This window comes from Aspergillus chevalieri, chromosome 3 (genome assembly GCF_016861735.1).
Source record: "Aspergillus chevalieri M1 DNA, chromosome 3, nearly complete sequence".
Taxonomy (NCBI): Eukaryota; Fungi; Ascomycota; class Eurotiomycetes; order Eurotiales; family Aspergillaceae; genus Aspergillus; species Aspergillus chevalieri.
In genome coordinates this window covers 1489984-1502895 of record NC_057364.1, presented here as the reverse complement: position 1 = coordinate 1502895, position 12912 = coordinate 1489984, and the positions used below count along the sequence as shown (strand labels likewise).

General features: G+C 50.9%; 5 protein-coding genes across 5 annotated transcripts; 2 read left to right on the top strand and 3 right to left on the bottom strand.

The window, feature by feature from the left end:
• Positions 1-1215: 1215 nt before the first annotated feature.
• ACHE_30542A (arylsulfotransferase family protein) lies at positions 1216-3428 on the top strand (the record flags this gene model as incomplete). The annotated part of the gene is made up of 4 exons (XM_043277171.1): positions 1216-1320; positions 1427-1558; positions 1612-3109; positions 3175-3428. The coding sequence occupies 4 exons, from the start codon at positions 1216-1218 to the stop codon at positions 3426-3428; spliced, it is 1989 nt and encodes a 662-aa protein (XP_043135077.1).
• A 604-nt stretch (positions 3429-4032) lies between these two features.
• On the top strand, positions 4033-6298 carry ACHE_30541A (putative MFS transporter; the record flags this gene model as incomplete). Its single annotated transcript, XM_043277170.1, has 3 exons — positions 4033-5053; positions 5108-5585; positions 5638-6298. The coding sequence occupies 3 exons, from the start codon at positions 4033-4035 to the stop codon at positions 6296-6298; spliced, it is 2160 nt and encodes a 719-aa protein (XP_043135076.1).
• A 624-nt stretch (positions 6299-6922) lies between these two features.
• On the bottom strand, positions 6923-8224 carry ACHE_30540S (DUF292 domain protein; the record flags this gene model as incomplete). Its single annotated transcript, XM_043277169.1, has 2 exons — positions 6923-8089; positions 8204-8224. 2 exons carry the CDS (start codon positions 8222-8224, stop codon positions 6923-6925), a joined length of 1188 nt encoding a protein of 395 aa, XP_043135075.1.
• A 487-nt stretch (positions 8225-8711) lies between these two features.
• Positions 8712-10169, bottom strand: ACHE_30539S (SUN domain-containing protein; the record flags this gene model as incomplete). Its single annotated transcript, XM_043277168.1, has 3 exons — positions 8712-9498; positions 9554-9786; positions 9840-10169. 3 exons carry the CDS (start codon positions 10167-10169, stop codon positions 8712-8714), a joined length of 1350 nt encoding a protein of 449 aa, XP_043135074.1.
• A 1520-nt stretch (positions 10170-11689) lies between these two features.
• ppm1 (protein C-terminal leucine carboxyl O-methyltransferase ppm1) lies at positions 11690-12876 on the bottom strand (the record flags this gene model as incomplete). Its single annotated transcript, XM_043277167.1, has 2 exons — positions 11690-12552; positions 12624-12876. 2 exons carry the CDS (start codon positions 12874-12876, stop codon positions 11690-11692), a joined length of 1116 nt encoding a protein of 371 aa, XP_043135073.1.
• Between the last annotated feature and the right edge of the window lie 36 nt (positions 12877-12912).

Here is a 12912-nt window from a genome sequence, read left to right as displayed (position 1 = left end):
GAACGATAAAATGCATCATTCTTATTTGCGATGAAATCCCTGTTTTACTCAGCCTTGAAGTCCTTGGCGGGCGTCACTGTGCAGCGCCAAAGCATACTTTGGAGATAACCTGGTAGCCGAGGCGTGCACAAGTAATGCAAGTTATGCACATTAAATGTCATAAGATTCTTATCTGCTTTGCCCTGACAGCATGTTACACACGCATAAAATCAAGCATTATGCCGCGTACTCTAAACCGACCATTCAAATCCAGCCACCATATCATGGATACGTTGGCTGTGGCTAAGTCAGCGGAAAAAAGATGTTGTATACGCCTCCGCCTACGTATTTCCCTGCCAAGATCCACAACTGCATCGTCAGGGGAAAAAAGAAAAGCAGCACTAAAAGAAAACGGCGGGTAAATACTGATAGTCCGACCCAATGGAATGTATCCGGTGAATGACAGTTTCCACTTTGTGTGGAGAGAGTCTGGCCATTGAAATGGGCGTGACGTGGCTTGCTTACTGTACTCAAATCAACGTTCTCACGTTCTCTGTACAGGATGGCTGTGTTCAATTCCAGAGAACCCACAGATATGGATGCACATCCGGTAGGTTAAAGATAATGAAGAACGTGGTTCAGTGGCTTATACCAACCTTGTCTCCTGAAAGATCTGTACAAGTCTCTCTGTATATGTGTATATATGCTGTATCGGTATGTAATGCACGGACATCACCACCCACGAGTTCTTCGAGAACGTTGGTGGAATCCGTTCGTTTCACTTGTTTCACCTTATGAGGACAGAGTGTATGAAGAGAAGACTTTACGTAGGAAAATAGAACCCTCAATAATGGTTAGTCAGGAAGTGTTTGAAAATGTTGATCTTCAGTAGGACTAAGCAGTAGTGAAAGTACTAAAACACTCCCCTGAAATACACCTCTCCGAATAGGGTATCCTCTCGCATGGCCGGTCTCCGTACTCCATAGTAGTACTTTATGCTTGAGTACGTACTCCGAGTAAACTGTCTGAAAACCAGAACTAAACACCGATTGGATGAATAACCGCTGTCTGGACTTGTCGTCTTATTTTAGCCATTCTTCTCCTATTGCTGATCGTTGCTCTTTTCTTTCCCTCCAGATCTACTCTGTATACTGCCACTGCCACCAGGGGTTGAAGTATTCTTACTCCCTCAATTGCCTTTTCTCCTCTTCTCTCATTTCCAAGTAATGGGCCTTCATGTTCGCCTTCAACTTTCTTGCCGGGGGGCTTTCGCCTCTCTTGGTTGCCTTCTTGCTCGCCTGTTATACAGCGGTCGCAGAGGAAGTCTCATCCTTCAAATCGGTAATGATCACTGCCTGATTGTCCCCTCCGCATTTTTTTTTTATCGTTGACGTGATTGACGTGACAGTCTTGCTAATTGTTTATTGTTCTTTATTTATTCTGACAGAGACCCGATCTCTTCGCTCCAACGTTCACCGTCGAGGTTAGCGATCCGAGAAAGCTTAGCCCTGGCTTTATTTTTGTTGGGCCGTACGAGAAGGCTTATAGTCCGGGCCCGTATCTTTATGATAATTATGGGGTATGCCTGCCTTTTTCTCTACAGCTAAGGATGATGGGACTAATGATGGATAGAACCTAGTATGGAGCGGTTGGGGCAATTCAGGCCCTGGGAACGCCCATGGTTTGCACGTTTGTCGCTACAAAGGAGCAGACCACCTCTGCTTTTTCCAGGGAAACCAGCAGAAAGGATACTGTCGCGGCCATGGCGTTATTATGGATAACCAGTATCGAATCGTGCGCTCGGTGCAGCCGGGCGGTGGCATGGCGTCGAGCGACATGCACGAGTTCAAACTTATCAACAACGGCAAATCCGCCCTGATGACCGTCTACCAGCAGCGTCAATTCGACATGAGTCCCTGGAACGTGCGACAGGGTCTTGGCTGGGTTATGGAGAGCATCTTCCAGGAGATTGACGTCGAGACTGGCAAGACGCTGTTCGAATGGCGCTCGCTCGACCATGTTGATCCGTCGCTCAGTTATACCTACCCCGATCACACGGATACTTCAGGTACTGGGCTGAGCCCGTTTGCGCCGTGGGATTATTTCCATATCAACTCGATCGATAAGAATGCGGATGGCGACTATTTGATCTCGTCACGTCATACGTGCGCCATCTACAAAATCTCCGGCAAGGACGGTTCAATTATTTGGCAACTGCATGGCCAGAACCCCTCGTTCACCAACATCAACTTTAGTTTCTCGCAGCAGCACGATGCGCGCTGGTTGTCTGAGAATGCAACTCATACGTACTTGTCGCTCTACAACAACGGTTACAATGGCTTCAACCAGACCCATCAGTACTCGTCTGGCATGCTCATCCTCATCGACCATGTGGACATGACGGCCACCCAGCTGCGAGACTACATGCCTCCAGGCAAGAGCATGCTCAGCTCCAGCCAAGGCAACATGCAAGTCCTGAACAACAGTCATGTATTCATGGGCTGGGGCAACAATGCCTACGTCTCTGAGCATGACGCAGACGGCAACCTCGTTTTCTGGGGCTTCCTATCCCAGGATCTAGGATTCATGAATTACCGCGCCCAGAAATTCGAATGGGATGCCAACCCAACAGACGTCCCGGCTCTATGGTCCTATTCCAGATCTACAGAACCCTACTCCCCAACAACACTCTACGTCAGCTGGAACGGCGCCACTCGCGTCAAATTCTGGCGATTCTACGGTTCCATGAACTCCACGGGTCCTTACACCCTGCTCGACGAACTACCCAAAGCGGGGTTTGAGACTGCATACACCGACATGAACTTCTACCCATGGACCCATGCGGAAGCAGTAGACGGGCATGGGAAGGTGTTGGGCAAGTCCCCCAACACCTTCACATTCGTACCCTCACCGGAGCTGCAAGGTTACTGCACCGAGAACGACTGCGGGAATGCACTGGGTTACGGCTTCCCAGATGATCCAAACACAAGACCGCTGATTCCGCCCATGGGCGTCAACACAGTGCCCTGGGTTGATCCGGATAATCCGGAGAAGTTGTTTGATTGGGGGGTTTCCGGTGGGCAGCCTGAAGAGACATCTTCCGCTGATGCTGCTTCTGGAAGTGTATACGGTATGCTTGTGTCTTCCATCTTCCCGTTCTCTTGAGGCTATTGGGATTGAGATTAACGTGCGCAGATTATACCAATTGGGCTGTGGGTGCCGTGGTTGTGCTTATTGGGGCCGTGGCAGTGCAGCTGATCGTCAGCTGCTGTCGTCGACCGCGACGGGGGGATCAGACATACCGGGATAGGCGCGATTCGATGGACACTCTGGACGACATGTCAGAGGACGAGCCGAAGCCGTCAGAGACGGGAGAGCGGCGGCGGTGGTGGGATTGGAGGACAGAAGACTACTTGCCACTGCAAGAGCGGGAACGACGGGGGAGGTGATGATACCGTTTACTTTCTATTTCCTTGTCTGTATATATACTGTAGATAGTTATACCTGTACTCTATTACTACTACCTTGACTCTGTACTCGTACTTCAAGTCACATGATTACAATACCATACGCCCAGCCACTGCCGAGTCATTGCGATCCACAACCCCACGACCCACAATCTCCACATGGACAGGGGCCCATGGCTGGAAATTACCGGTACTACGCGGTACAGTATGGTCAGTAATATATACCATACCATACCTATGTAACAGTCCCGTGATCATCCGGGCTACTGTTTAAATGATACAGCCATGATACCTAGTCTGAGCTACTCCGTAAAGCGTACGGAGTACTTCGTACAGAGTGAAAATATAGAAGATGCCATAGAGATAGGAACATGGCACTAAAAAGAGCATACAGTGAGGAGTGGGGAGGCGTCGCAAGCCCAACTGCGCCGATCCAATGAAGATAACCCCGAGTTATTGTGTTAAGTTGTACTCTGTGTAAAAAAAGTAAACCAAACGCTCAGGCTCTTATCTTTTCTTGTCATTTTCTTCTCTCTTTTTTCTCTCATATACCACGCATTAGGCAATATACTTACATGACGTCGGCATGCCTCGCATCTCCGTCTCTGGCACCACCACCAACCGCCGACTGTCGTCTCCTCTCGTCTCCCCTCTACCTACCACTCCTGCTGGAAGTTCTCAACTGCACGTAAACCGGGACCGGAATGCCCGCCATTCACGCAATACTTCCTGGTCGACTGGTCGCGATATTCTCTCCCCTGCCGTAGGCGAGTTCTCCACTACCTTTGAATCCTCCACCGGGTCTTCCACCACGCAGCAACGCCGTCGTCGCGAATCCAACTACTCGCTCGCCAGTGTCTCCGAGCGAGGTGGTGACGGTGGTAACGATCCTGACGCGGACAACGACAACGACTACGACGCAGACGAGACCATGGCGCTGAGGAATACCTCAATGGACTGGAAGGGCCATGCCCGTCGCCGCTCCCAGAGCCAGGGCCAGCAGGAACTGCCCATCCTTGAACCGCATCCGTCGACTTCGGCGACCAATACACCGTTAAATCCCTCCGGTCCTTCGTCGTCGTTTGTTTCGGGGCCCCCGCCGGTATCTTCGACGTCGCGTCCTGGGCCTGTGACATGGATGTCGCTGCCGAGGAAAAAGCAGCTCGCGATTCTGGGCCTGTGTCGCGTGTTCGATTTTCTACAGATCGCCTCGTTGCAGGCCTATATGTTCTACCAGCTCAAGTCGTTTGATCAGGATCTTTCAGACTCGGATGTTTCCACGCAAGCGGGTATTCTGCAGGGTGCGTTTACGGCTGCGCAGTTCGCGACGGCGATTCCCTGGGGTCGAGTTGCGGATGCGGAGTGGGGAGGACGGAAGTTTGTGCTTCTTGTTGGCTTGCTGGGGACTGCGGTTTCTTGTTTGGGAGTTGCGTTCTCGACATCCTTTGCGCAGGCGGTATTTTGGCGGTCGTTTGGGGGTGCGATTAATGGGACTGTGGGGATTATTCGGACAGCCATTGCGGAGAATGTTAAGGAGAAGAAGTATCACTCCAGGGCGTTTTTGATTTTACCAATTGGGTTTAATATTGCTTCGTTGTTTGGGCCAGGTAGGTTTTTGCCCCTTGAGTTCAAAATGCTGGATTGGTACTGATGTTTGGCAGTCATGGGCGGTATGCTCTCTGATCCCGTCACGAGTTATCCTACGTTGTTCGGCCAGAATTCGTCATTTGGTGGCCAGTCCGGCGTTCAATGGCTGGTCAAATACCCCTACGCTTTGCCCATGTTGGCCAATGCCATTTTCCTGTCGTCGTGCGCGGTTTTTGTTGCCATCGGCTTCGAAGAGACACTGGATGCCTGCAAAGGCAAGCCAGGTTTGGGTGTCTTTGCTATGCGACTTTTCTCTCGTGTCATCAAAATGGTCGTCCCATCATCGTCCCCGTTATACTCTCGACTTCCGTTCCGTGATTACGACGAAGAAGGCCCGTTGTTGGACCGCCCATTGGACCGCACGGAAAGCTACGAGATGGAAGAAAAGGCCAAACCAGCGCGGCCGGCCCGCGTGCTGTCTTTCCGGAATATCTGGACCAAGAATGTCCTCTGTACGCTTTTTGCGCAGGCTTTCTTTGACTTTCAGATGGGGTGAGTTTTCTTCATTGCCCTTGTGTAATATCCGCACAGCTAACGTAAACAGTGCTTTCAACAACCTCTGGCTTCTCTTCCTCTCCACCCCCCGCTACGACCCGAACGACCCCGCCAGTCTGCCTCAGAAGCTGCCGTTCATTTTCACCGGCGGTCTTGGAATGCTGCCCCAAAGTGTCGGATTCGCAACAGCCATCTTAGGTGTCATCGGAATGCTCCTCCAATTCACCATCTACCCCACCATCAACGGCCGTCTAGGAACAGCCAAGAGCTACCAATACTTCCTCTCCCTCTTCCCGCTCGCTTACGCCTTCGCACCCTACATCGCCCTCGCCCCCTCCTCAACTCCACCCCCGGACCAAGCCAACGGCGTTTGGGTTTGGTTCTCAATCATCGTCGTCCTCTTCCTGCAAGTCACAGCTCGAACATTCACCCTACCAACCTCCATCATCCTACTCAACAACTGCTCCCCGCACCCGTCTGTCCTTGGTACTATCCACGGTATCGGGCAGTCTGTCTCTTCGGCGTTCCGAACCATTGGGCCGATATTCTCGGGGAGTTGGTATGGGTATGGGTTGGAGATTGGGACGGTGGGATTCGCTTGGTGGTTAATTGCGCTGGTTTCGGTGTTTGGGTGTGTTGCTGCGATTTTTGTTTATGAGGGGTCTGGACATGAGATTCTGCTTCCTGGGGAAGAGGAGGAGATGCAGTGATTGTGATATCTTTCTCTCTGCTTTGCTCCTTTCTCGACTTCCCCCCTTCAATTCTTTCGACTTCGATTTTGATTCATCGATCAAGCATTACTTGTATATACGGGCGGAAACCACGCTCAGATACCGATCCTGATCTGACAACATTCCGCAGGCTGGATTAGACAGTTCAGACTTGACTGGACATACATGCTGAAAAAAGTTCCAAGAGGTGGGTATGCATCACATCGCTTCGCATTTATTCTGTTTTGTTTGTCCCTTTTTTGGCTTTCTATTTTGGGTTCCTTTGATACCATCTCTGTTTGATATACTATACTTATATTTTCGCTTTCTCTTCTTTAGCCTGTGTTTTACTTTGCCTTTCTTTTTCTTTTCTTTTTTTTTCTCATGTTGTATATATTTGCTGTTGCCTTTCTTTGTGCTTTATTGATTTCTTATGCATGATATGACAAGACAGACAGTGAGAGCATAGATGTATCTTGATCAGTTTGGCTGATTGAAATGCACTTAATACAATACCATTTATTTCAATTCATTCTTGATCACCAGGGTATTAACTAGATGCTAATGCTAGATATTCATCTCATGAAGCTGCCAAACAATCAAACACAATCGAGCTCACATCTCTTAAGGTTTTCGCCTCAAGTCCGCAAACCGACGACTCAACTCATCCACCTCAGGTATACGATTGGGATCTTTCTCCGCGCTACTAGTGTCTGGTGTACTCTTATTCGCCGTATTGTTAGAATCCCCCGAGGATGAAGGGTCTGGCACTTTGACACGGGGATGAAGGTTATCAGTCCTAGGACCTGGAGGCGCAACGCTGACGGGACTTTTCCCGGACTGGACGGGCCGTCGTGGCGGGGTAGCTTTGCTCAATTCATTGGCCTCAGAGGCGCGTCTTGTTCTTTCTTCGGGGTTGTCTCCGTTTCCTCCGTCTTGTTGTTGGTCGTGTGGTGTCGACGGGCGGTCATCCACGAACTCGGGTGCACTCCCCAGATCTTCCTGTTGCTGCTCTTCGCCCCATGAAATACCATATGCCTTTGCAATCTCCTTCAGATAGCTCTCGACCAGATCCTGTGTCGGTGGCCGCACCCGTAAACTCTTCGCGACTCGTTCCGGTACTTTCACATGCTCTACTTTGTTCTCCTGCGCTAGCGACATAAAGTCCTTTCCGTAGCGGTCTGCGAGCATGGTCCGAACGATGGTGAGTTCGCGGACATCATGCGGGAAGCGAGGCCAGGCGTAGAAGACGACTGCAGCGGCTTCGTCGAGGGCGGGATCGATGTAACATAGTTCCTCCGGGCTGAGGTCTTCGTCTTTGGTGGATTCTAGGCTGGACTGCGCATCTTCGGATTTCTGTTTCTGCTGCCCACCACCAAAGAACGGGAATCCAAATAGAGACCTCGAACTCGAACCACTATCACCACCCTTAATATCCTTTGGCGCAGCCCCAGCCCCAGTCCCAACACCCTGCCTCTTCCCCACCTCACTCCTAGCCTTCTCCTCCCTGGCCCGACTCCTCGCCCTAACCCCCTTCTCCCCAAACGCAACCTGATCCAACACATTCGCCCTCGCCAGCAACAGTTCACAATACAGCTCCACCATCTCCATCACCTCGACGGCTGTATCTGTGGAGATGACATTCTCGACGCGGATGCGCGCGGAGGCATCGCGGCCTTCTTCGAGTAGTTGGGCGAGTTCGCGGCGCTGGACTTTCGAGGAGGCGGTGTCTTTTTTCTGGAGGAGGCGTAGGCGCGGGATTACGAGGCGGAGGGAGGAGATTAGTTTTGTCTAGTTGTGGGTGGTTAGTTGGGTTGTTGTTTCTGGGGATGCGGGGTAGATAGAAGGTTGATGTAAGCTGGTGTATGAGTGGTTTGTCTTGTAGGGAGAATTGTAATGGCTTACCGTCTGCACGGATGGAGGCATTTTGGCCTTTTTGCAGCATAGAATAAGACGGTAATAGAGGTTGTTGTTGTCGCAAGGAAGAACGATGGAGGCGGGGAAGCTACTCGGGCTAGACCGGTCAAGTGACCTTTTTAGGAAAGAAACTCTAGACATCATTGCATTCACAACTTCACCTCTCACTATCACTAACTATCCCTATTTTTATATATCGAACTATAAACATTAGGATTATCCAAGAAGGGTAAAAAGCCATCTGACTGAAGAATCAATAAATCAATGAACAGCGTATCGGGTCGTCCAGGAATGCTGTCAAGCAAAAAGCTGCCGAAAAAGAAAAGAATAACAAAAAGGTATATAACGAAGTGAATTGAAGCAAGCCAAAGCAAGTCAAAAGTCGTCAATGTGTGGATACGTTAGTCGTCAAAAAAAGGTTAAGAATGGACAATATGACAATATGGAGAAGATAATGGGTGACCCTCTCTGCTGGCCGGTTGCTAGAGGGAAGGCCTTACAGCTGCAACACAGCAGCGCAAACACCCAACATTACAACGAATAGCGAAACAGTCGTCGTGGCAGCACCATTATCGCTGTCCTCGGTGCTGTCCTGGGCCGTCGGAGAAGGATTGGCTGTTTGCACGGCAGGCGTTGCAGATACAGTTGCAGCAGTTCCCGACTCGATGAAAACATGGGGCTCATAGGTATAAGTGGCCGATGCAGAGCGGACGCTGGTCGACATTCCAATCGAGATACCCAGGTCCAGACTCAAGAAAGGCGTGTTGCTTGGTTGCTGCGTGGTGGTGGAGGCAGTCGAGCTTGTGGATGACGAAGTGCTGGTGCTGGTGCTGGAAGTCGAACTGGCAGTGCTTGTTGGGATGGCCACCGTGGTGGACGAGGTATCATCGTCACCGCCAATGAAATCCTTCTCCCAAACGACAATGTTGGCCTTTTCACCCTTAGGAACAGTCACCACACAGAACGAACCACCGCCAGCACCGTCCGTACTGGTTTCACCGGTGATTTCATTAACGTCGTTGGTGCTAGGGTCAATCTTGCAGGGAAGGCCTTCACAGTTGCCGCCTTCACATTGGATCTCAACACCGAAGTTAGGAACAATGTTACGGAAAGGCGTAGCGGGCTCAAGATAGACCGGGTTCCAGCCAAGCTTGACAAATGTATGGCCGTCTTTGTCGGTATTTGCGCCGACTACGTAAGGAGACCAGTTGCCGTATGGGTTGGATGAAGTGCCCCAGGCACAAGCGATTTCGGATTGAACGCCTGGCGGGTTGATATAGAAGCTGACCGCTGTTAGTGATTGGTTGTCGAGCAACAAGAGCAAACGGACAAACTTACTGGGCAGAGGTTTCACACCAATAGTCGGGGTCTGGCACAGCGAGAGTGGCCAACTCGTTGACCAAAGTCGGGATCAACATGGCCTCGTTTCCGGGAAGTACCGTTTGGCAGAAGGAGACTGGCGACCTGCACTTGTTCTGGACACCCACGGCACCCGTACCATCTTCACAGTAAGGCCTATCTGGGAATGGCTTCTGGATCTCTCCGTCCTCGTCGCAATAGAGACCGCCATTCTGCTTTAATCAGCTCTTGTTCTACCCTCATTTGAACGTTTGAAGCCACCTACCATCGACATCGGATAAGAGTACGAAGTGGCCTTAGGGTCCCATTGCATGGACATCTGACCTGGAGGACAGGCGTACGGGCAGTAATTACCCGGGGCACACGATTCATCCGGACTCATAGCCCAACCTTCATTGACAGCGCCCGGAGTGATGGCGACCAACCCGGCATCAGAGGGAAATTTGCATTTTCCGGACTTCTTGACGAGCGATTCCTTCATCCTGCCGTCGCTGTGGATATGGTCGTGTGCATGATGGTTGTGGTGAGTTGCTTCGGCGCCGGCGAAGAGGCAGAGGAGCGCAAATGCGCGCGAGGACGTCATGTCGAATCTCATGGTGGCAGTTTGCGATTTTCCGGTATATATACTCTTTTCGGTCTTTATTCTTGGGCTATGAGGAAAGCAGATGGGATCGACCGTGATCAACCAAATCGCAACGAACGAAAGACTAAGGTCAGTAAAAAAGCACAACAACAAGCGCAAAAACCAAAGACCAAAGAGACCACAGAATCAAAAAGAGAGAAGAAACGCCGAAGATGCAATATAAAAACAAGCACGAGAAAGAAACTAAAGAAAAAAGGGACCAGCCCACCAACAAAACCACCTTAACCCAAACAGGACGCAAACTCGAACAACGACTTTCCTAAACGGGCTAATCGTGAGGCTAAAATGCCCTATCCATGATTCCCCGACACCATTGGCAGGCTAGAACACGCTAATCCAGGGGTCTGCCAATGGGGACCGCGGAGGAATCGCCGGTTCATAGGGTGTGTGAGGCTAATTTCCGACAGGCCAATTGGAGAAGCCTCCTATCATGGAGCTGTCAGTGTTGTCTACTATCACGTGGATTTCTTACTTTTGGGTCAACGGTGACAGAAAGAGACTACGGAATAGGGGGCAGCGAAGCACGGACGGGTTTGTATAATTGCTTCGGATGCGACTCAGAGCATAACTTGAGCATCACGGCAATGCGCAGTTCGTATAGCCGGGTACGAAGTAAGATTGGATCAAGGCAGGGATCTTTACTACCGCTTAACTATGCATACGAACACAACTGCGACTGTTTGTTTACTCTGTACAGTACAGAGTACCTCTCCGTCGACTGCCTCTACCAACCACTTGCCTACTTTGTATAAGCACATATCCTACACCATGCCCAAGGTACCAGCATCAACCCTCCACGCCAGAACGCCGATTGCTTCCGAATCATCACCCTCCACGGCGCAGGCCATTCCCACCAACAAATAATCGACCACCTCAACGTAAGCTACAACCAAGTCCGATTTACCTGCATGAACCGAAAACTCACGCCCCGCGGGAAACTATCCAAACTACCTGATGAAAAGGTCGATGAGATAATCGCATGGTACGAGGGAAATCACAGTCTGCCCTATCGTAGGGTGATTCAGGAGTTTGGGCTTGGGGGTTCCGAGGATGTTTTGGTTCGTGCGCTTAGGAGGAGGGAGTTTTGGCGTCGTAAGGCTTTGGATAAGGCAAAGCAAACAGTACAAGTACGGAGGTTTAGTAGCGGATCGGGAACGGCGCCTGAAGCGCCATCGGGGACAGGGATTTTGATGGTTTCGCGAGGTGTGCAGATGGGTACGTAGTACCAGTAGTATGGAGCAGGTTAGATTAGTGGGTTTATCGCAATTAAATCCTTCGAGAAATCCGCTATTCGGATCCATGATGGTCTGGGTTCTATTTGACCATCGAACTTTGAACGCGGATCTATGCGCCGTATCCGATGCGATTCAACCGAGACTAGTCCTTTGTACTCCCGGTCATGCCTCTATCCTATGAAGTACACGTCCGGAATCTATCCGTACATCCGCCAATATACAAAGTCCAACCCAGCACTATTCCTGCCCTTCAATACCTCCCCAACAATGAAACACATCCCCCCTCCAACCCCAAGCAACACAATAATGCCCCGCCAACAACCTCCACTCCTCCATCTCATCCAACATCTCCAAACTCGCAACTCTCTCCTTCTCCTCCTCACTCACCCACCGCTCCCATATAAAGTCGATATCAGCAGCCGCTTGGCCCCCCTCGAACCCCTGCTCTCGTAGTCTCCTCCGCTGCGCATCCAAGCTAGCGTACTTATTCAGCGTTTGCAGGTGGATACCCCGCGTCGCGAGGTTGGATACCATTGTCCGGCCGAAGGGGTCGTCGGGGCGGATGGGCTCGTAGATTAACAAGCCTAGAGGTGTGGTGGGTGGGAAGATGGTAGTCGTGAAGTGGTGGACGACGGAGTCCGCTTGGTCGGGAGGGAGGTAGATGAGGCAGCATTCGGAGATGAGGAGGGTTGGGAGGGTTGGATCGAGGTCTTGCAATGTGGTTATTGGATCTGGTGTGGACCTAGATAACGAGCGTAGGTCGAGGGGGTGGATGTGGTAGCGGGGTGAATGGAGCGCGTCCCCTGTGTCTGAGATGTTCACGTCGTTTGATATCCCGGGGCTCGAGTCGTTCCTCAATGCTCCTTGTAGAGCGGGTGATGAGCGGATAGCCCTGATCTTGGCTGCTGTGTTCACAGGGAAGTCGATCTCATGATATATCAGATCAGAATGTGTCGCCGTCTTAGAGGAAAACAATCGAAAAGCACGTGTATCTGTGCCCGCCCCTAGCGAAATAATTTGTCTCTTCGTATGCTGTTCCGGATGCGACTCGACAAACCGAGAAACAAGATGATCAATCGCAGTCGTTCGAACGTACGTTCCTATGCAAGATCATTCTCGATTAGCAAACTGCCATCCCACTTCACACACTTCCGTAGAAGCACGCACGCACCTCTATTGATAATAGGAAACCTCCTCGTCTCCAACCCAGCAGGTGTCAATGACTGCGCAAATACATCCTCAAGATATCCCAATCGCACTGCGCTCAACCGCGACACACTGGCGTCGTTATCTGTGTTTTGCACCACGCTGTCTTTGGAGGCTGATGATGCGTCGGGGCCGACTCCGCCGCCGCGAGATCGGAGTCGACCTGGACCTCCTCTGCGACGGAGAGTGTTGAGGTTGGGAATTTGTGGTGCGGACATTTTAGGGAGTTTGTGTGTTTTCTCTTAAGAAAGTGG